The following is a 21,067-nucleotide window of genomic DNA, read 5'->3' as shown; positions in this document are numbered from 1 at the left end:
GATAATACTTCACAAAACGAACAGGTTTGAAGAACCGAAAGAACAGAAGCTCCAAAGAGTCGAGGTGCGCCGAGATCTCCAAAGCGAACGCGTTGCGGAAAAAACGAAACTGAGGCTACGGGCGTCGTGCATCCTACTTATAACATCCAGTGACGTTGGCCGTCGGAGGAGGTCCTCGAGGACGGCGCATCAACGTCATCGACACAGGACGCAGAAAGATTTTCCGAAGCAGCACAGCTGTGGTGATTACTGTCATAGATATGGAATACGTCAGATGACCCAATCCCCTCGAATGATGCTTTACTCAAATCATTCACTTGATTGCATTCTGTCAACCTAATACAGCCCTCTCTCAAAGACATCCATCAATCACAGACTGATGTTGCCCTACTGATGCACCAGTTTTGTGATGTACAAAGGTGGGCAGGCTTTCGGAGAAACTAGGGTCAGAAAAACAACTTATACTAAACTAATAACTATGATTTATGGTTGAACAGGGGTGCTCAAAGAGAAAGGCCACCTATAAACTCTCACAATCCCCATGGGACCATGTCATGTGACAATGAGCATATCAGTGTATAACTTTGCTTCAAATCTGATCAACCTAATGAGTTGCTCTGCAGATATTACTGAGGGAAACATACCATGCCTACTCTTTGGTGGGGTGGGGGTGGGGGGAGGTTATTTTATTCCCTCTGCTAATCAGAGAGGGGACATCTCGTCCCAACACTTGCATGGTCACTGTCCTCGCCATGCAATTTCAATTGTTTGCACCGCAAAGTACAAATGCAAGGTAATTCAGGCAAATGCAGATTTCTGTGTATTGTTTACACTTCAGAGTGCAATCTTGGAGTCCTCCTGCCACATACGTACATGGCGTGAGGCATTGACGTACATTTCTCTACCCTACTAAGTAGCAAGACTGCTGGGCGGATGACCTTGAAACTGCCAGCAGTAGGGTCTAGAGCCCCAGCTTGATTTACTTTGAATGCCTTCCACAGGGGTTGGCTCCTGCCCATATTCTCAGTAGGGTTCATAATCTAGCATGTTCCTTAAAACTGGCTTCTTTTAAGCTCTCGTTGAATTTACTAGCCACCTCGTTCTCGTTCACCCTGTTACAGTTTGGCCCTGTCAACTTTCATAAAAAAGGTTCTGCTAGCCTGATTCTTCTACACCTTTACTCACTAGGACACCACTTTCTCTGGAACACAGGCCTAACATCAACCAAGTCAGGATGCTTGTTCAGGTGCTGAGAGAGGGATTGTGTCAATGAGTAATCTGATTAATGGGTTAGTTTAACCAAGAGAGTTCTACTTCGTGACAGGTCGCTCCTGAATGGTTCCACTGCCTACTCAATTGCCTGGCCAGTGATTTAGCTTGCCTGTGGGTTTTGAGCATGTCCTACTAATCGACTGTACCCTAATCTCTGTGTTCAGTGGTTATAAGAGCCTTGTTTGCCATGTTCAGGTAATGCAGTGACATTATGGTAATCTCCTGAACTGGTGGTCCGACATCCCAGCGACATCTTAAGTTTCTTTTCCTGCCTCCAGCTTCTCCAGGAGGAGCGCATTCATTTGCTTCATATGATTCTTCTGACTGCTGTATGTTTTCAGTTTGGATCCGGGTCATGGTCAGTATCAGAGCTTGCGTGACGACGTGCGCTGCAGATTTGCTCCTGCTCCATGCATTAACACATAGTTGGGCGATGAGTATAATGTGAAATTGCCCCTTTGGATGTGGGCTGCAACCAGAGATGAAAGTATTAGGCTTACTCTCTGCTTTTATCACCGACAGATATGGTGCAGTTACCAACGTGACACAGGTTGAACTTCTTGTGCTTATGGGATCCCTTTAATAACACCATTGGGGTTTGCATCACAGAGCAGGTCGCTCCCTCATTTGCCCCCAGAGTTACCAGGTATTTGTGCTACTGGTGACAAATGGGTAACAATATCACATATCAAAGAGAAAGCTGCATTCAGCAAAATCATGATTCAGCAATGCAAACCGAAGAGAGACAACATATTGCTTAGTTCTTCAGATCCTCCAATAAGATAGCTCAGAGGGTAAAATGCACCCTCGATGCTGAGATCTGTTTGCGATCTGCAGTTCGCAGGTTCAAATCCCAGCAAGGCCAACTCAGCCTTTCGTCCTTCTAATGTCATTAAATGAGTACCAACTTCTATTGGGTAATAATAATTGTATAAAAATAAGGATCTATGTACATCGCTTTTGCCAAAACGCTATAAGGATAACATCACTACTTTTATGGCAGGCGGTTTGATGAGGCTAAAGACCCATCATTCTGAGAAAAGGCATTCCGAATCCCCTGGACAAAATGAGTACCTGCAATCCCATAAGACAAATGTTTTATTTTATTGGGGACTAAAAAAGCATTATGGGACTGCTTTCCTTGCCAGTATCTTAACTTTTTTCACAACAATAAAAAAGTTTGTAATATTTACAATTTTAAAATAATTTTGCTATTTTATTTCCCAGTAAAAAGTGTAAGCACATTATTTAGGTTTGTTTCATATTTTTCTGAAAATAAAAATGTATCATGTGAAAATGCTATGATCACATCACAGACTATAATTGCAAGCGTGGTGAAAGACTAAAAGTAACTACCAAAAACACATCAATATCTTTCAAAATTTGATGGTAGCACATGGAGGTTCTCATTTGGCAAACTGATATTTGAAAAGGATAGATGCTTATTAGGTTTTTGTTTTCCCAAAATGTACCTTAATGGCGTGGAGACAAAATTGTGAAACTTCCTAAACCCACAACTCGCCAGCATTTTAATATTTCATGCGGCGCTCAGAAGAAGGGAAAAGGAGTTATTTTTATTGAAAAATGCCATTATGGTTAAATGCAGAATTCAGCACATGTACACAAATTGCCATCCAATATCAAAAGAGAAAGCCCTGGGTATGCTAATCTTAACAATGGGAAAAATGCAACAAGTTATTGGAATGTTCATGAATTTTGTCCTAAATTGCTGAAATATTAGTGTGTTAAAAGCACCAAACAACAAAGTCATTTTAAAGAAAAGAATAAATAATGGAAAAAGTCCATAATTATGCAATAGCTCAATATAAACTACCACTCATGAAGGCCAAAAAAAAGGTACTCTAATAGTAGCATAATTTTAAATTCTTAAACCGTTATATTCAACAACAAACACTTAAAGTGATAGTGCCATCAAAAATTGTATTGGCTCAAAAGATGAGCCATCATCAAAAATATATATAAAAAATATTCATTAAGAAAGTTGCTATGTAAACTTTTGAGCAAACTAGGCTCAAAGTCACAGATTTAAAGCACTAGGAGGCATCCATTTTGTGAAATGGATGAGCATCCTGTGCTTGTGTTAATTTCTGCCCTTGCAGCACTAATGAAGCGAAAGCCAGCCATCTGTAATACACAAAAGCTACCAGCAGGTGGCTTTTGCTTTATTATTGCCGGACAGCAGAGATTAACACAACCTGCAGCTGGTAAGTGCTTTAAATTTCTTTTTTAAAAGCACTGCAAAATAAATGCTGCGGTTTTCTTTCTAATTTAGAAAGAAAACCGCAGCATTTATAACGTTGTATTTATGTTTGCTGTGCCTTCAGCTTTGAGTCTCCTGGGCTCCCCCGACCCTCCTCGGGATGAAATATGTGAAGACAGTGATACTAATGGTAGACACTACACTTCCCTATATAAGCCAATTAATAACCATTACTTTTTTTAACAGACCGTACAGACATTAAAAATAATATACTAAGAGAGACGTTAGAAAATCCTCTGCAACGAATGGAGCTAAACATGGATCTGTTAATGAAAAATGTAATTATTTTAAAATACATTAAATATCACTGTCCCACACGTACGTGTTCCCCCCTCTCCATATCCCAGCCAACTATCCCCAAATCCTCCCCAGCAAGAAAAACGTTACGGTGAGACTTCAGTCCCTTCCTCCACTACCATCCATGATGTCCAAACCCCTAAATCCCATGTATTTGTTTCAGTTTCTGGTTCCCCCTCTCTTTGTAATTTTTATACTTTAGTACAATAATAAAATATTAAGTGTGTTGTTAGTATATGTCTTTTTTTTTAAGAAAGGCAGTTAGGGGGTCCACGGCTGTCCGGAATGTCCTCAATTAACCAAAATGGGGGTCTCCTAAGGACACTATACCCGTTTGCACTGTCCTCAATCAAGATGGAAGTGTCCTTAGGACCCACAAGATGTCTGCCTGTCCGTAAATAACCAAAATGGGGGTGCCCTAAGGACACTATACCTGTTCGAATAGGCTGTAGACAAAATGGGGGGTGTCCGCGGAACACTAAAGATGTCTGTATGTTCGTAGCTGTGCAAAATAAAGTGTCCTAAGAACATTCCCCCTGTTTGCATTGTCCGTAACCAGAATAAATATGTCCGTAGAACACATAGCCTGTCCGCAAAGTTGTGACGCACATTTATTTTGGTCGGGGACCTGAACACTGTCCGTAGAACACGCATGCGTAGCACACCCTTGCCTCTATGAACATCGTGCCTGTCTGCAACTGTCCTCCGCACGTGTGTCGCACTTTTAATTAGTCCAGGAACTGGAACACTATCTGTAGAACACCTGCAAACGTGCGTAGTAGCAACCCCGCGAATTTGGTGTCCTACGGACAACCGTCCCATTCACCAACGTGCCCTCGACATCATCATGTGAACGCACTCGGGCTAAGCGGAACAAACACTGTCCGGGCCCCCGGACACCTAAAAAGTGTCTTTTTCAGCAATCCAAGGTATTTTCCTGGGTAAGTTCACCCTTGCACATCTCCCACACTATGTCCCTGGTGATCTGCATACTTTTTAGATTTATTTTAGCCCTTTCTTGGTGTTCGTAGTGTCCTGGGAGAGCGCTGGTGTCCGCGAAGTGCGCCCTAGTACCCCTATAAAAGGCCACACCCCAGAGCTGCTCATTCTGTTTTTAGGCTTCCAGGACAGAGACTGCTCTTTGTTGCATTGGATTGTTCTTGTTCTTTGAAACAGCTGTCCTGATGGCATCCATGGCGGCTGCTGCTGGTGCTACTGCTGTCTCAGCAGCACCCCCATCCCCTCCATCACCAACCCATCCCCAAGGGCCTGCAGAGGAGAACAGGCGTCAGCATACAGAGAGTGATGAAGAGGATGAGGTAGTAGAAGTCCCTACTACTAGTTCTCACCTTCTCTCTTGGATGTGGAGGTTATGATGAAGTATCAAAAGCACGTGCACACAAGGTGACCTATCAGTGCAAGATGGTGCTGAATCATGGGAAACCGGGTTTGTACAGCTATGGTACTACCTCAATGAAGCGACACCTAAAATCGTTCCACGGTGGCGTTATTCGTAAGGTTGTACCTTGCAATAAACATAGTAGGTTGTGTTCCCCTACAACATCCTCCGTTTCCGCTCCTGCCACCACAAGAGACACTCCTGTGGGGGCAGAGCATCCCTCCAGCTGCCTCGCAGGCCATACATGATTCTGTTGATCCTTACCTTTTGAAGGTCACAGTATTGTGCATGTACTGTGACGCAGTACCCTGCAGGGGGGGGGAAGAACCTTTGAAGTGCTTTCGAGACTGTGGTCAAGGAGCATCAGAATAACTGCTACCTACCTGAATAAGGCCCACCCTACATGTTCCTCTCTCCACCTGCCCTTTCTTATCCCAGTGGTTGGTGTCCCTTCCTTACCCTCCTTTCCTTGTGTGTCGTGTTTAAGAAACCAAAAAGAAAAAGGCTCTGAAGAGCCGCCTTTCACAATACAAAAAGAGACGTGTCAATGAAATGCGCAGGGCCCTGTGCATTTTTAGAAAATCTGTGCAGTGCTGCCCTGTCACAACCATTCACTTTTCTCTGAGAGGAAGTGGTGTCTCTGAAAAGAGCCTTTTTGTGGTGTTTTTTTGCGTTTCAAAAACTTCAAATGGTCAACACCTACTGCAAAATGCATTGCTCTCATTCCAAAAAAGGTTGCAATGCATTTTGTATATTTCGCAGAAAAATCTGATTGCCGGCATAAGTAAGATGTACTTCATCTCTGCGAAAAACGTGTGTACTACGAAACAATGTTTTCATTGTGAAAAGAGGACATACCAACATCTTGCAAAAAGGCAGAGACAGCCTTGTTAACATTGCGCCTTGCTTTCTCCATTTGTGGACCAAATGAAGAAGAACGCAGCCACATTTGTCTCTGTGCAATACGGGAAAAAATTACTCTGGAGTTTGGATACATGTCCATGACTTTCCCAAGTCCTTATTTCATTGCAAATTGCAAAGAGATTCCAGACACATGTCCTAAGCTGTTCCCTCCACAATGAATAATAATGTCTGGATGACACTGTCACCAAAGTAGCACAGAGAGGTACCAAATCCAGCCACTTCATTCCACGCACTCCATGCCAATGCACTTCCACATGAGGGAATCCAAGATGTACAGCCACTCTGCTGCGATCTGCATGCACCTCCAACCAATTTATCTACGAATCTCCCAAAATACTGACAATCTGCTTTCTGAAACACACAGCCATAGCTATCTCCTCTCTTCGCAGTAAAAAGACTTTCCGACAAACTCCCTGCTCACACACCACACCCAGTAAACCCTATGGACCAATCCCTTCCTGTGCTACGTCTCATTTGCATCCCTCTCAACCTCAAAATCCCTGTATGTAATATGCGCTGCCCGCGGACAACCGTGCTGTCTGCAGACACATCGATAAATCTGAGGGTGGGGAATGAAAATTTCAATAGTGTGCCCCACATCCCCTTTGAGGTTGGCTCTGAAAATAGGCTTTTTTTAGTATTTTTTTTTAGATTTTTTAAGGCTTCTTTCAGTTTTTATCTGTTACATGACTTCACATATTACCAAGAAATATTGCATGACCAAAATCCGTGAAAGTCATTCCATTACAAGAAAAATTGCACCATCTTCCAAAAGGTCCTCATTTTGGAATTATGGCATGCCCAAAGAATACATAAAACAAGATATTCATTCATTAACAAGACATCTTGCTATGTCTTGTTGAGGATTAAATACATGACAAGGTATTCATGCAGTCCTGGGTGGTATTTGTGAAAATATTATCTTAGCAGATGGAAACAGATGCATCGGTTCCTTTAGTAACTGCTTCAGTGCACCCAGCAAACTTGTTGCACTCAGATAGCCAATTACATTGCTCCAAAATTCACCACCAGAATATCAGGAGTATTAAAATAAGCCATATATTTCTACAAAGTGTATAAACACATTACACATTTTTCCCTGGTACATCACACCAGGTAGCCTCCACTCCCTGTATTCCAACATTGTCTGAAATGCCCCACATGTTTTCATAACACTGCAGATTAGTAATATAATGATCTCCCACAATCCACACTCTAACTCTGTCCATCGCAGCAACCATCTTCACAGCATACAGCAATGACAAAAATGAATACCCTCTCTCCATATGAATGACACCCTCAGCACCTAATTGGCCAATTCCCCTAGTCCTATTTCCATGCCAGATATGCAAAGAAGCCCCGGATGTGTCATGTCCTGTCTGCGAACAGCCGCGCTGTCCAAAGAGCGCTTAACACTGGGGCAGCCCTTCTACCCTTTCCACTTCACTCTCTGCACCATTCCCTCATTGGCTACTGTTAAGCAGTCACACAACCATCCACCAATCACATCCAAGAACTCTACATCTAACTCCATCATCACAGTTCAGCACTTTAGATGTACTGTTGATCACTCGGAGTACAATTGTGCTGTGATTGCAAAGCAACAACTACTATACAACTCTTCAATACTTCTGCTTGCAGATTCATACACATGTACAGCTCTTGTCTAAAAACATATAAACAGGGTAACTTCCACTTACCCTATATAACCTATAAAAAAGTTTACTGTCATTTCTCCGATCTGCTATGATCAAGTGTCACTTGCAAAACTGTTTGCTCTCCAACTTTTTGTTTACCCATATTACTAACTGTAATGTGGAAACTGTTATTCTCTTTTTTCATTCTGTCATTTGTGTAACCACTGCCACCTATTTATCCACATTTGAACCACAATAGCATTTAATGCATTATAGTGCATAGGATGTGCATACAATTTCCTTTCTATACATTCTAGATATTTTACATACAATCTAGCATTTGAACTTCCTTCAGGAATGATTATAATAGTAATCAGACAACACACAGAGCTACCTAACAGCGTCATTTCATGTTAAAAGATGGGAGAAATAACAGTATAATTATGGAAAAAGGCTTTCTAGTGCGTTATAAAATGACATGCAGCCAAGTTGAGTACATGCATCTTTATTTATGCACACAGATAGCCAATATCATTTGAAAGGCTCCCAGCTGAAACACCACCACTGCCTCTACAACTGTTCTTCCAATGTACACAGCTCTCTCATTCCAGCTGGTTTCCCATTCTGTTCCAGATTTCAACGACAGCTTTCAACTATATACAGGTGCAGTCATATCTATGACATCTACAACTATGTACAGTGTTGTAAAACAAGACATACAACATCTCCCCCCTTCCCTTCAGTCTGCAACAGAAGCACTAGGTCCTTCCTTGCAACCCTCACTTTATTTCAGACTCTCCCATCTCGAAGCACCACAGAATCACCCAGTACTTAGTAATCAGCTACTGAGTAATAAGCTGGTGACCCCATCAAATCCTTTGCATGCATTTCCCCTAGGCAGTCCACATACCACAATCAAAATGGTATCATTGTAGAGTTATGCTGTGGTGATTGTGGCCAGGGCCTAGAGTCTTGAGTGCATGGCCTACAGCCTTCGGCCATGCACCCAAGACTCTAGGCCCTGGCCACAACCCCCGAAGCATAACACACACATAGAAACAAACACCTACCAAATGACCACAACCCAAAAACATAATACATCCACCTCAAAACTATGCACTTCAATTAACATTCTAAGTAATGCGCACAGCGTTTAGTATGTCCGCTGAAACCCGCGGTGACCGCGGACACCGCAAACACATCACGGCCTTCTCCCACCTAAACAAATACAGCATTTGACCCATCTCTTACTCCCCCACTCTCTCCAAGCACTCGTACACACCAACACACGCCCCAAAATTGGATTTATGCTCACTTCCAGCTCATGTCCGCGCATCCAATATGGCCGGCGCATCGAAACAATTTGACGCACCTCACGCCTCATCCCAACCAATCGAGAGAATACGTCGAGTGTCCGCGGACATGACGCAAGCCGATCATCCAATCGGTGTCCTGTCCGCGGAGCGAACAGGGAAGTGTGTCCGTGGAGCGGACCTAGATATCACTAATTGTTTTGCCTTATGTTTTGGTTGTTTAAATATAAACTACTGGATGGATTTACACCAAATTGACAAATGCACGCTTTCAGGACCAAGCCGCCACTCCTGCCACAGATTTGGTGAAACTCCATCCAACGGTTTGGGCTGTAGGCGCGACAGAATTTATTTCCCATTATGTCTATTGGAAAAAAGACATTTTGGGACCCCCACTACCCCCTATGAATTCAGAGTGGGCCATTTGCAAAGTTTGGTGAAGATTCGTCCAGGGGGAGCAAAGTTATAAGCTGCCCAAAAAGTGCTCTTCCTATTGGTTTAACAACTTAACCATAACTACACAGCCATTACCGTGGGCCGTGATAGATTATATATGTAAGTTCTGATTCTTTTTTAACAAGGCATGGCCAATATAGCAGGGCTTTGATTATGGTAGGTTTCAGATTATGACAAAAATATAAAGGGGTGGGAGGCACAACAAAATTAAACAACGTTCTTCAAATTGTATGTTGAGGAGTGAGCTCATTATTCTAAATTTTGATAACAAGTCAGTACAACTTCAGGTGCAGCAGGGTAAATCTCAAAGCCACTCGAGATCTGAGCAAATAACACAAAGAACATAACACCGGATGTCGCCAGCCGGTAGCCCTGTGCTGCACTCCTGAAGGGATATAATCCCAAAATGATTTGTGACCTGGCGAGATCAGGAGCTTCCAATAGGAGACAGCTATCCCTATGGGTCGCTGTAATTAATAATTTCAGTTCAATAATTCTCAATAATAGTTTCACTTAAATTAATCTAGTGCTGCACATACATGCATTTTAGATCCTGTGCTCATTGAAGACTGGCCTCGGACTAAGGTAAGAAACTGATCACTGGCTTAATTTGAGCCACAGCATAATAATAGTATAGCGTATTCAAACCGTCAAGTAACCGGGGATGCGGAGGGTGAGCCCAACCTGCCACAGTCTGTCCCGGCTCACTCGGAGCATCTGCAGAATTCGAGATCTACCACAATCCGGGCCTCTTCATAATCAGATACCTTAACTTCCTGGCATACAGGCCTTAAAGCTTTAGCATGCACATACCTCCTAAATAAACAGTAGTATTGTTTAACTGGATCCCTGTGTGAATTCTGTCATACTCGGAATCCTTTCATAATTGGATTTCTTACATAATTACAATCCGGGCATAATTGGAGTCCTGGTATAAGAAACGCACTGCCATAAATGAAGAGTCGCATGTTTTCGCAGCTTCTTCCCTATCCCCTAGGCTCCTACTCATCCAGTGTACTACCTTTGTATATTTACAGGACCGTAAGTGCTAAGAGGCCATACAAATGGCAAAAGCTTGGCTATGGCAAGAACATAATAAAAACACAGGTAAATCAGTTGGTTGGTAAAATCAGGACAAAGGCATAACCAAAGCATTGTTCAAATTCATGCTCTGGTATAATCTGAAACCTAAAGAACATACACCGGATGTCGCCAGCCAGTAGCCCCGTGCTTCACTCCTGGAGGGATCTAATCCCAAAATGATTTGCGACCTGGCGAGATCTATGGGTCGCTGTAATTAATAATTTCAGTTCAATAATTCTCAATAATACTTTCACTTAAATTAATCTAGTGCTGCACATCCATGCATCTTAAATCCTGTGCTCATGATTTAACACAGTCAAGAACCACAAGACTGTAAATTCAAAAAGAACAGGTAGACCAGATATTTTTATGTCAAAATTAAAAGACAGCAAACTGTACAGCAACAGTGAAAAAAACAAATAGTAATTCAAAAGAACATTCATAGACAGTTATGAGAACAGTGTCTTGTGCGAGCCAATGAATAGATCAAATGAACCAAAGAGTTAAACCATCGTCATTCATGGTATATACAAAAATACATAAGCAAATATACACATATACATTGCAAATATGAACAGTAAAATTTCTTCTGCTCAATAAATCATCCTAAACACTCCCATTAGATCATGAGGGCCAACGTGTTTTGGATTCCTCAGAATCCGTCTTCAGAGCAGGAAGTGTTAAGTTTCGTATTATGTTCTGGGAAATTCTTAATTTGTATCCTTGTGTTTGGAAAAATAGAGGATACAGACTCCTACCCGGTCAGAAGACAAACTCCTACCCCCGGGGTATTTGCATGATGCAGAGTGGTTGCCCTCCCACGTCGGAACTCAAGGTTCTTGCTCCATGCAGGAATCAAGCCGCCCGGCAACTGTTGCAAATGTCCAGCAGGGGCACACCAGACAGGAATGGGGTCATTGCAGCGATTGCTCTGCTGGTGTGGGCTCTCGGACGGACGGGCAGCGGTCGGTTCACCAACCGATGACAATGCATGATGCAGCCAGAGAGCTACCTTGAGATGGAAGCCTTGGACAAGGCCTTCACATGGTTCACAGGACCAAAGTTCACAAACAGTTGTGAAGTCTTCAGAAAACTCTGTGCGTGCCGCATAGAACTTTAAGGCACGAACAACGTCCAGCGAGTGCAAGGCACTTGGTGACTAAGGCTTTGGGGAAAAAACTGGTAACACCAAAGGCTTGTTGAGGTGGAAATCCGACTACCTTTGGCATGAAAGAGGGGTGCATCCGAAGCACCACCGTCGATTCATGAAAAGTCGGGTATGGTTGTTTGTAGGATAGGGCCTAAATCTCAACCACCCTGCTGGCAGAGGTAATGGCCACAAGGAAAGCAGTTTTTCACGAGAGGAACTTGAGAGGGGCCCGATGTATAGGCCCAAAGGGCCCCGCCCCCTTATGAGCCTCGTCAGAACCACGTTGAGTTCCCATGCCAGGACAGGAGCCTTCACCGGCGGAAAAGATCGTAAAAGTCCTTGGAGGAACTCCTTGATGAGTCAGTGAGACCACAGTGAAGATCTCCCTGGACACCTGGTGTAGCAGGAGATAGCCGCCAGATGCAACTGTGCCCGGTCGGCCGTGGCCAAGGAAAGCAAGTATGGAAGCATTTGCGTGGCCGTGACCCTTAGCAAGGTAATCGTCTGCGATCGGCACCACGTACCGAAACACTTCCACTTGTGACCGTAGCACTTCCAAGTTGACGACGCCCTGGCCTTGGAGAGGACCTCTCTGCAATCCGCATGCAACTCTTATCCACCAGGGGCCAAGCCCTCAGGTTTAGCGATCCTGGTTCTTGATGCAGGATTGCACCTCCTTCACTGGTGAGAAGATCCGGAACTACTGGCAGCTTGACCGGGGGCGACTGGCAGACTGCGAAGGTCCGGATACCAAATCTGCCTTGGCCATGCCGGGGTGATGAGCATCATCTTGCATGGACACCGTCTGAGTGTGCTGATGACTCGTAGCAGGAGAGGGAACTGAGGGAATGCAGACAGGAACAGTCCTTCCTACGGATAGGAGAACGCGTCCCCCAGACTCCTCGGCTGGTGGAACCTGCTGGCAAATCTCTTGCACTTGGAGTTTGCTGCCGTCGCAAGCAGATCTACGTGGGGCTTTCCCCACTTGGCGAACAGGCAGTCCACCTGATCCTGATAAACTCCCACTCGTGGCAGGAGCGCAGTTCCCTGCTCAGGGAGTCTGCAATGCTGTTCTTGACTCCCACCAGGTGAAGAGGGACGAGGATCATCCCCTGTCCGACGTCCCATCGCCACAAGTTCTGCGCCTCCTTGGAGTCGCGCCGGGGATAGAGGGTCCCCTTGCTTCCGGATGTAAAACATGGTGATGGTGTTGTCCATGAAGATCCTCACCACCTTGCCTTTCAGGGATGAGAGGACTGACTTGGGGGCTCCGAACACTACCCGTAGCTCAAGTATGTTGATATGAAGATCCTTCTCCTCTGGCAACCACAGGCCTCTGGCGTGCAGACATCCAGTGTGCGCTCCCCATCCCTCTAGGGAGGCGTCCGTGGTGACCGTCTTCTGGTATGGAGGGTTCTCGAATCCCATGCCTTGGGCGATGTTGGAGCGAATGCCCCACCATACTATCGCCTGTCAGATCTTGTTGAGCAAAATCTGGTCCGTGAAGCTTCCGGAAACTTGTATCCAGGAGACATCCAGGAGTTTCTGGAAGGGCTGCATCTGCAACCTGCAGAGCGGGCCGAGGTTGATGCAAGACATCATGCCCAGCAACGACTTGATGGCCTGCACCGTGGCCGTCCTAATCGACAACAGCCGCTGCACCTTCCCCAGAATGCCTGCTATCCTCTCCGCCGAGAGAGAGGCCAGGCAAAACACTGTATTGAGCCTGGCGCCTAGGCACAGCGCGCTCTACGATGGCATCAAGCAGGACTTTGGATAGTTGACAGAGAATCCCAGATTCATTAGTAGCCGGGCGGTCGGCTCCATGTGTGCTTGGGCCAGCTCCTGCGAGCGGGCGCGAATCAGCCAGTCATCCAGGTATGGGTACAAGTTTATGCCCTGTAGGCGTAGATGGGCAACCACTGGTGCCAGGCACTTCGTGAACACTCTGGGGCCTGACTTAAAGCCGAAAGATAGGGCCTTGAACTGGTAGCGCTCTCCCTGCACTATGAAGCACAGACATTTCCGGGGTTTCCTGCGAATGGGGACGTGGAAGCAGGCGTCCTCCAGGTCCAGCAACGTCAAGAAGTCACCTTTTTCCAGTTGGCCGAGCACGTGTTGCAATGTGGCCATCCTGAATTTTTAGGTCCTGACTTATTTGTTCAGACGTCATAGGTCTAGAATGAGCCTCCAGCCCCCTGTTTTCTTTCTGACTAGAAAGTATCTGGAATAGAGTCCGGAGCACCGGAGTCGCTGGAGAACTAGCTCTATCTCCCCTTTTCGCAGCATGGCCTATACCTCTTCCAGGAGCTGCTGAGGGATGTGCTGCTACTGACGGACCACCACAGGGATCTGCGGTAACCTGTGCTGAAAGTCCAGGGTATGTCCTTGGGTGAGAGCATCCAGCGCCCATCTGTCCGTGATCTTTCTCCACTCGCTGACAAACCTAGTCAGCCGGCCTCCCACCGGGGTGCATGGGTGGTGGCCCGACGTGCTGGTCGGTTCTGGCTTGCTTCGGCGCTGGATCATGCCCTGTGAGTGACAGCAACATGATTCTCTGCTACCATAGGCCTGGGAACGGCCTCTGTAGGCTTCCTCAGTTGTGGATCTGGAAGGTTGACGGTGCGATGAGTAGAAACCTTTGGAAGACCGGCTCGACTTTCCTCTGGAGGAGAAAAAAGAAGAGCAGTGCTGCTGGAGGGCGCTGAAGGAACAGCTGTCTCCATCTTGATGGCCTGGATGGACTCGTTGACAACCCCCCAAAATAGGTTATCTCGGTCGCAGGACATGTCTAGTACCATCACTTGGACATCCTGGCGGAAATTCGTGGCCTTCATCCAGCCTTGGCGACAAAAGCAGACCCGTTCCCCATCTGCCATTACCCTGTGTCGGCGACGTCCTATGCCACTATGATGGCGTGATCAGATGCTACCTCCGCTTCGTGGAATAAAGTGATTGCCTCCATCCTCTTATCGTCGGGGAGGAACTCCAAAATCAGCCCTAGCTTGTAACACAGCTTCCTGTGGTACCTGGCTAGGATTGCCAGTGCGTTGGCCACCTTGATAGTGAACGTCGCAGTGTTAATCGCCTTCCTTCCCATGGCGTCATCCTCTTCTCCTCGCTGTCTGGCGGGACAGAAGACGAAAGTGGGTCCTTGCGGCTGCCGATACCACCGAATCTAGCGATGGCTGCGACCTCAGGCACTTGGGTGTGGAGTCCGGTACTCAATACTTCTTTTCCAGCCTATCCCTTTTGGTTGGAACGGTGCAAGCGTTCTTCATGAGGACCAGGTCCTCTTCCCAACGTCTCCCAGAAGGGGTACTGCCACGACAGTCTTTCTCTTGGCCTTGCTCCTCTGGAAACGAGAAGCCCTCCTTCTTAGTTTCCTCAGGCACTAGCTGGAATAGCTTGGATGCTCTTGAGATCATAGAGTGGAACAAGCCCACTTCATCTGGCGGAGACACCCTATGAGGAGAATCCAAATGTGGGTATTCGCCGTCCACTGCAACGATATCCTAGCCGTCATCCTGCACCATCGTGGCCATATCCGTTCCTGTGTGTCTGGGTCTGCTGGGGGAGATGGAGCCCAACGTGGTGGTGGATGATGGAACAGGGGCATTAGATGACGCTTCCTCTTCTTAGTTGGAGGCGGATCTGGGACATGGGGAACTACAGGTACCGAAGGTGGAGGCATTCTCAACTGGATTTCTGACACCAACGTGTGTAGAGTTGACAGAATATCCAAGGAAATGTCCCTTGGCTGAGATGGCAGAACAGGAAAACTAGGCCTGCGCCGTCGTCGTTCCTTCTTCTCTTCCACATCCTCATGAACCGTAAGGACTCCAGGTCTTCGTTGCCCATGGTCGAGACCTCAAGAGCTAGGGCAACAGCCTGGGAGAGCTGTTTTGGGGCCTCCTCACCCCCCCTCTGGGGGTCTTTGACCGGAGCCTGAACCGGTTTCCCCCCTTCTTTGCCTAAGTCACTGCAGCAGAGTTGCACCTTGGGGTTAGGGACACCTTCTGAGCTGTGGGGGGGGGGTACCTTTGCAGGGTCATCGCCCTTAGCTGCAGCAGTCTCCAACTCCATCGTCAACAAGGTCTTATCCTGAGCCGAAGGGACCTGCTTGGGCTGCTCTGCCTTTTTCTCCTCTGTCCGCAGCTTTTCAGATTTCTAATGAAGTTTAGACATGTGAGAGGACTTCCTCTTGGAGGAGCTTGATTGCCGGCTGGCAACGGGGGCAGATGGTGATGTCGATCGCCCCCTATCCACCTTGGGACCTAGTGGACTCTGACTTGTGGTTCTTAGCCTTATCTTGGGACCCCACAGATGAGGTGACCTCACAGGACTTAGAGGACCACTCCTCGGGCCGGTCGGTCCTGAGTGAGGTATGACCCCGCTTGTCGCACGGGCAGAGGCCTTGAGCCACGCCGCCAATCTATTGTGCCTGTCCCTCGTCTTCTTGGAGAACCTGAGGCAAATGTCACACTCCACATCCTTATGGTCCGGGTGCAAGTAGTAGAGGCATTGCAGGTGCTTGTCCTCAACAAACATGTTCCGTAGCCCACATTTGCTGCAGGACTTTAAGAGGGACCTTCCCTCCTTCTCCGACAAGATCAGAGGGCACGAAGTAGGCCAGATAGCCTTCTGGAATCTTCAACGATCATCACCTTTGAGAGGCGCTGAAATTCACAGACAACGAATCCCCGCTGTCGGCAGATGTAAAAGCGCACACTAGTTCTTTAGAAAAAAAAATAGAACTTTTTCCATCAAAAACCACGGACTCCCAACACTGAAGCATGCAGTAAAAATCTAAAGATGGCTTCCAGAAGAGTGGCTTAGGGAGAGGGCTGTCAATGGATGGGGGCAGAATGACCCAGAGGACAGGGATTGGTTTAAAGGAGAAATACAGTTTTTAAGTGAAAGAGAAACTTTTCTTTTACCTAGGATTTCCAGACGACTGGTAATATTCATGAGCATGTGAACACATGCCAGACCCCATGCTGGAGAAATTAGATTTTCCATGGCAAAGCTGGCTGATAAGGTGAGCAGACAACATGAAAATGTGTTGTAAAATGCTTCGGTGCACTATTGGTGACCCTGCATCAATTGGATTTTTTCATGCGTTACCCTACACAATGAATTGTACAACATATGGCTCTACGTACAATTTTTCGCACAATTTTTGCAAAAAACGTGTTGTAAAGTGCACTGTTTCGACTCATTTTAAAAAATGTCATCAGTGGAAAAACACCTCTGGGTGATTTGAGCTTCATCGATATGTTCACAGATGGGCATTAACTCTGGAAAAATATTGACGCTCCTCCACTTTACAAATGTACCAGCCAACACTGGCAGTGAGGCAACTAGGCTGAATGGCGAAGACTAAATATTCACAAAAGCACGCCTATAACTCCAAATGGCTCTAGTCTGCTGCTGTAAATGGTTTTGCACATTCCAGTTCGATCTGAAATCCTAATTTAAGAATAAACTTTAATGTGTTTAAAAGAATGTTAATGTCAATTTATATTTGCAGTGAAATTCTTAATCTAAAGTGCAAGTGTATTAATGGAGATCCCAAATAAATTGCTGAAAACGTACTCTACTACTGGGTTATTTTCTGAACCTCTGCTTCAAAACTTGCGCTAAAACCTAGAGTATGTCTTTTTAAGATAATACATTTGCAAATGCGAACCACACATGCATAGTTTGGGACCAGGTTTACCACCTGTATGCTACTAAAACTTAGTACATATTCTATGAGCCAGAGAGCTCAGTCTTGGAGGCTATATGAGGGTTTGCATGTGTTATTTACCAAGGGAAAATTGGGGAGAAAAGGAACAACACAGAAGCATATTCAAGTGTGGATTCAAATACAAGTACCCAGTATGTTATTGGCCTACCCACAACTGGCTATAGCTCCCAAAACACACTCCTTTGGCGGCTGTCGCTACATGGTCTCATTTTCACCCTCTCAACATGCCACAAACTTTTCATAAACTTGGGTGTGACAAAAAAAGAATATCACCTCTATTGACTCAAATTGGATCCGTGTATGAAACTAGTTGGCTTCACAGATGTCAGATATTCAATAGGTTGCGAGGAAGCACACAGACACCTGGCAGATCCAATGAGAAGGTATATTTTATCTCTAAACGCTGTTCCACTGTCTCTAAAATTATGTACGTGTCCCTGACCCTGGTTTCCGGGCATCTCTTACCCTCCTTTATTCGCCCAACAGCCCTTGTACCTTTTGGGTCTCTCAGAGGTCTTGTTCCCCAGTCACAAGCACTTCTGTTGCTCTGCTTGGCTTCTCGCGCTCTCTCTGATTGCGCGGCTTGGTACTGGGCAGGTTGTGAGTCTCTCCACGATTATGCGGTCCAACGGCTACGCACCGTCAGACTTCTGCTCCTCCAGCTCTCCAATTGGCCAGGGTACTGCAGACCGGGTAGGCACACCTCTTCACACGTTTTCGCGTCCCAGTCAGACGGCTTCCTATCGCCTCCACGCTGGACATCCTCCAGGCTCATGGATCCTCCTGGAAGGGTCGGACTCTTCCATTAGCCCTTCCTCACTTATGTTGGAAGCCTGGTACTGTTCAACCAGGTTTCCTGTTTGACTCTCCCAGGCTCCACACCTCTCCCACATCCTATTACCTGTCAAGTAGGAGTCTCCTAGGTATTCCCTGCTCTTCCTCGTCCCAGTAATTACAGAGCTTTCTAATTGGCATAAGTAGCTAGAGGCATATGGTATGGAGGTGTGAAGTGCCTGGGAAGTGGGGTTAGGTGATGGTGCAGTGTCTAAATACACGTTATCTCCAGACAGTCATCCCATATGGGGATCCCTCCCCATGAGATCCTCCTGCTGAGTAGCACCCACAGGGGGACTATTGGGTAGCGGCCTCACCTCCCTCGCCCCATGGGAAGGAGCTCCCCCTCAGGGAGAAGTGGCGACATCCAGGATTCAGCACACTCCCACATTTTCCTTTTCTTTGCTTCCGAGCTTCTCTTGTCACGGTTTGTCCAACAACAAACATTTTTTACAGGAATGAGCAAACTTGAACTGTGCAGGCAAAACCACAACAAGTGGCAACATAAGAGTGGGGCCATTTTTAAATAAAATCTCCTACATGACAGTAGGGAGAGGAACTTTTGTAGGTCCTGATTAGTAAGGTAGGGATCACTTAAATATGAAAAGTAAATACAACAAATGGAGACCAGAAAACAGACCTTGAGTCAGGAACGTGACAGACGCGCAGACAAATAAAAGATGGAAAGAGTAGCAAAAAAATATGTTATCGCAAAGTAGGCGCAGTTTACCTTCAGCTTTAAAAAAAACAAGAATTTCAGACAATATACCAGCCAACTACATAAACACATCTCTTCCTTTCGGGGCATGGCCACAATACAATGGTGAGGAGGGTGGGGGCAATGCCCTGTTGTACACTGACCAGCTTGGCTTGTTTCTCGGCTTTCTTGGCGGCTTTCTCGGCTTCCTTCTGTTGTTTCTTGAGAGCTTTCTTGGACTGAGTCGCGTCCTCCATTGCACTGTGGGAGGAGGAAACAAGGCATCCGTTAGACTGTGCTATGGAGCTGTAAATATCATATTAAAGCTGACCTTGCCACTTCCAGCTCTATTTATTCTGCTTCCTGTGAGGAAGTTTATAGTCAGTGGGAAACTCGAGGGTTTATTCACAGCGCTGAGGACAATCCCTCGCCTTTGTTTTGCTTCTCAATGGCCCGTCCTACCTACAAACAACAACATATGTTTCACTTATACATGATTGCGAACAACAGGAACCTGGCAAGGGAAATGCGTGCATGCCGAAACAAGCAGGGGATATCTCTTTTAACACCAAGCCACCCACAAACACGAAGATCTCTCTTTTCTCGATTAAGATGCGGACACTCCGGGGGCTGCTCGCAGACTTTGGCAATGGCTGATGTGTATGGACCCGAGGAGACGTGAACTGTGATCTCGACAGCACGAAGCTGTTTGACCCCCTCGTTCATTAGCAGTAAACTGTTTGACCTGCTGTATATAGAAGTCCCTGCGATGAGAATACACCTACTGTCCAAGCAAAACTCATGCAGTTTACACTGGCGTGTGGTCATATGACATGTCAAAAGTTAGACAATGTAACCTAATGTGCAACAACGAAGGTCAGAAAATGTCTGTTTGTAATATATGTTTGTAAGCACGAAATCTAAAAATATCTTAGAAATTGGCCAATTATTATATGCTATGGGACAATATCTCGCACACCCCCATGCACTGTACATGCCCACACAGGACTTCACAGATGACACCTGAAATGGCATCAATGACATCACATGAGCCGTGCTCAATCAAGGCACTTACAGTAGCTACTGTCCGGCGGCCAGGTCCACTGGCCACTATACTTGCATAACGGGACCAGAGGGTCACTGGTCACATTACCTGCAGACCCTCTTAAGCCACCCACAGTGGACATTCATATCGACACCACAAAGAAATGTTGCATTGCAGTTGACGCTGTACAATAAATAAATAAATTAGTCCATGAGCCACTGGCAATGGCCTGTCGTTATGGCCACATTACCCGGGCCACCATCCCGAACTACCCAGACTAACCACATAAACTGGTCCAATCTAGCAACTGGCCATGGTCGCAGGGCATATCTCGGGTGCCAAAGCCATAGGACACTTTTTTACCTATTTTTTCTGGCAAGTTTAATTACGCCACTTTTCAAGCCTGCATGGTCACTAACGGCCTATGTCTTAACGGGGATAAGACTGAAATCCTGATCCTCGGCCAAAGGTCCACACTTGCCAGGCTAGATAGTCTCTATGTCAATTTCAACATCGACAACTGCACTATCCCAGTCCTATCATCTGTGAAAATGCTAAGGGTCTACATTGATGCAACCCTGTCCATGAATAAACAAGTTAGTGCCATTGTCTCCGCATCCGCACTAAGCGCCAAATTCATCAACGCCATCAAACCATTCCTTACCAAAGAAAACTGTCTATCAATAGCAAGAGCTACCATAGGTGCTAAGCTTGACTATTGTAACGTGCTCTTAGCTGGCACCCCTGAAAAAAAAACCTAAAAAAACTTCAGGTCACTCAAAATAATGCTCTGAGAGCAGCCTTAAGCATCTCCAAAAGGGACCACATCTCACATGCAAGACAATCTGTTCACTGGCTCCCTGTCAAAGAACGTATCACCTTCAAGGTTCTGACTACTACCCACAAATGCACCCATCACACTGCACC

At 46.0% G+C, this 21,067-nt stretch overlaps 1 protein-coding gene across 1 annotated transcript in view; it reads right to left on the bottom strand.

Annotated features, from left to right (window-relative positions):
* Positions 1-21,067, bottom strand: part of DARS1 (aspartyl-tRNA synthetase 1) — a 985,274-nt gene that overhangs the window by 821,972 nt on the left and 142,235 nt on the right. Inside the window, exon 2 of the mRNA XM_069616538.1 lies at positions 19,260-19,356. Coding sequence (XP_069472639.1) covers positions 19,260-19,356 — 97 coding nt within the window. The remainder of the gene's footprint in view (positions 1-19,259; positions 19,357-21,067) is intronic.

This window comes from Ambystoma mexicanum, chromosome 9 (assembly GCF_040938575.1).
Source record: "Ambystoma mexicanum isolate Mex_15411 chromosome 9, UKY_AmexF1_1, whole genome shotgun sequence".
Classification (NCBI taxonomy): domain Eukaryota; kingdom Metazoa; phylum Chordata; class Amphibia; order Caudata; family Ambystomatidae; genus Ambystoma; species Ambystoma mexicanum.
The sequence above is the reverse complement of the archived record's forward strand: the minus strand, read 5'-3'. Positions and strand labels throughout refer to the sequence as shown.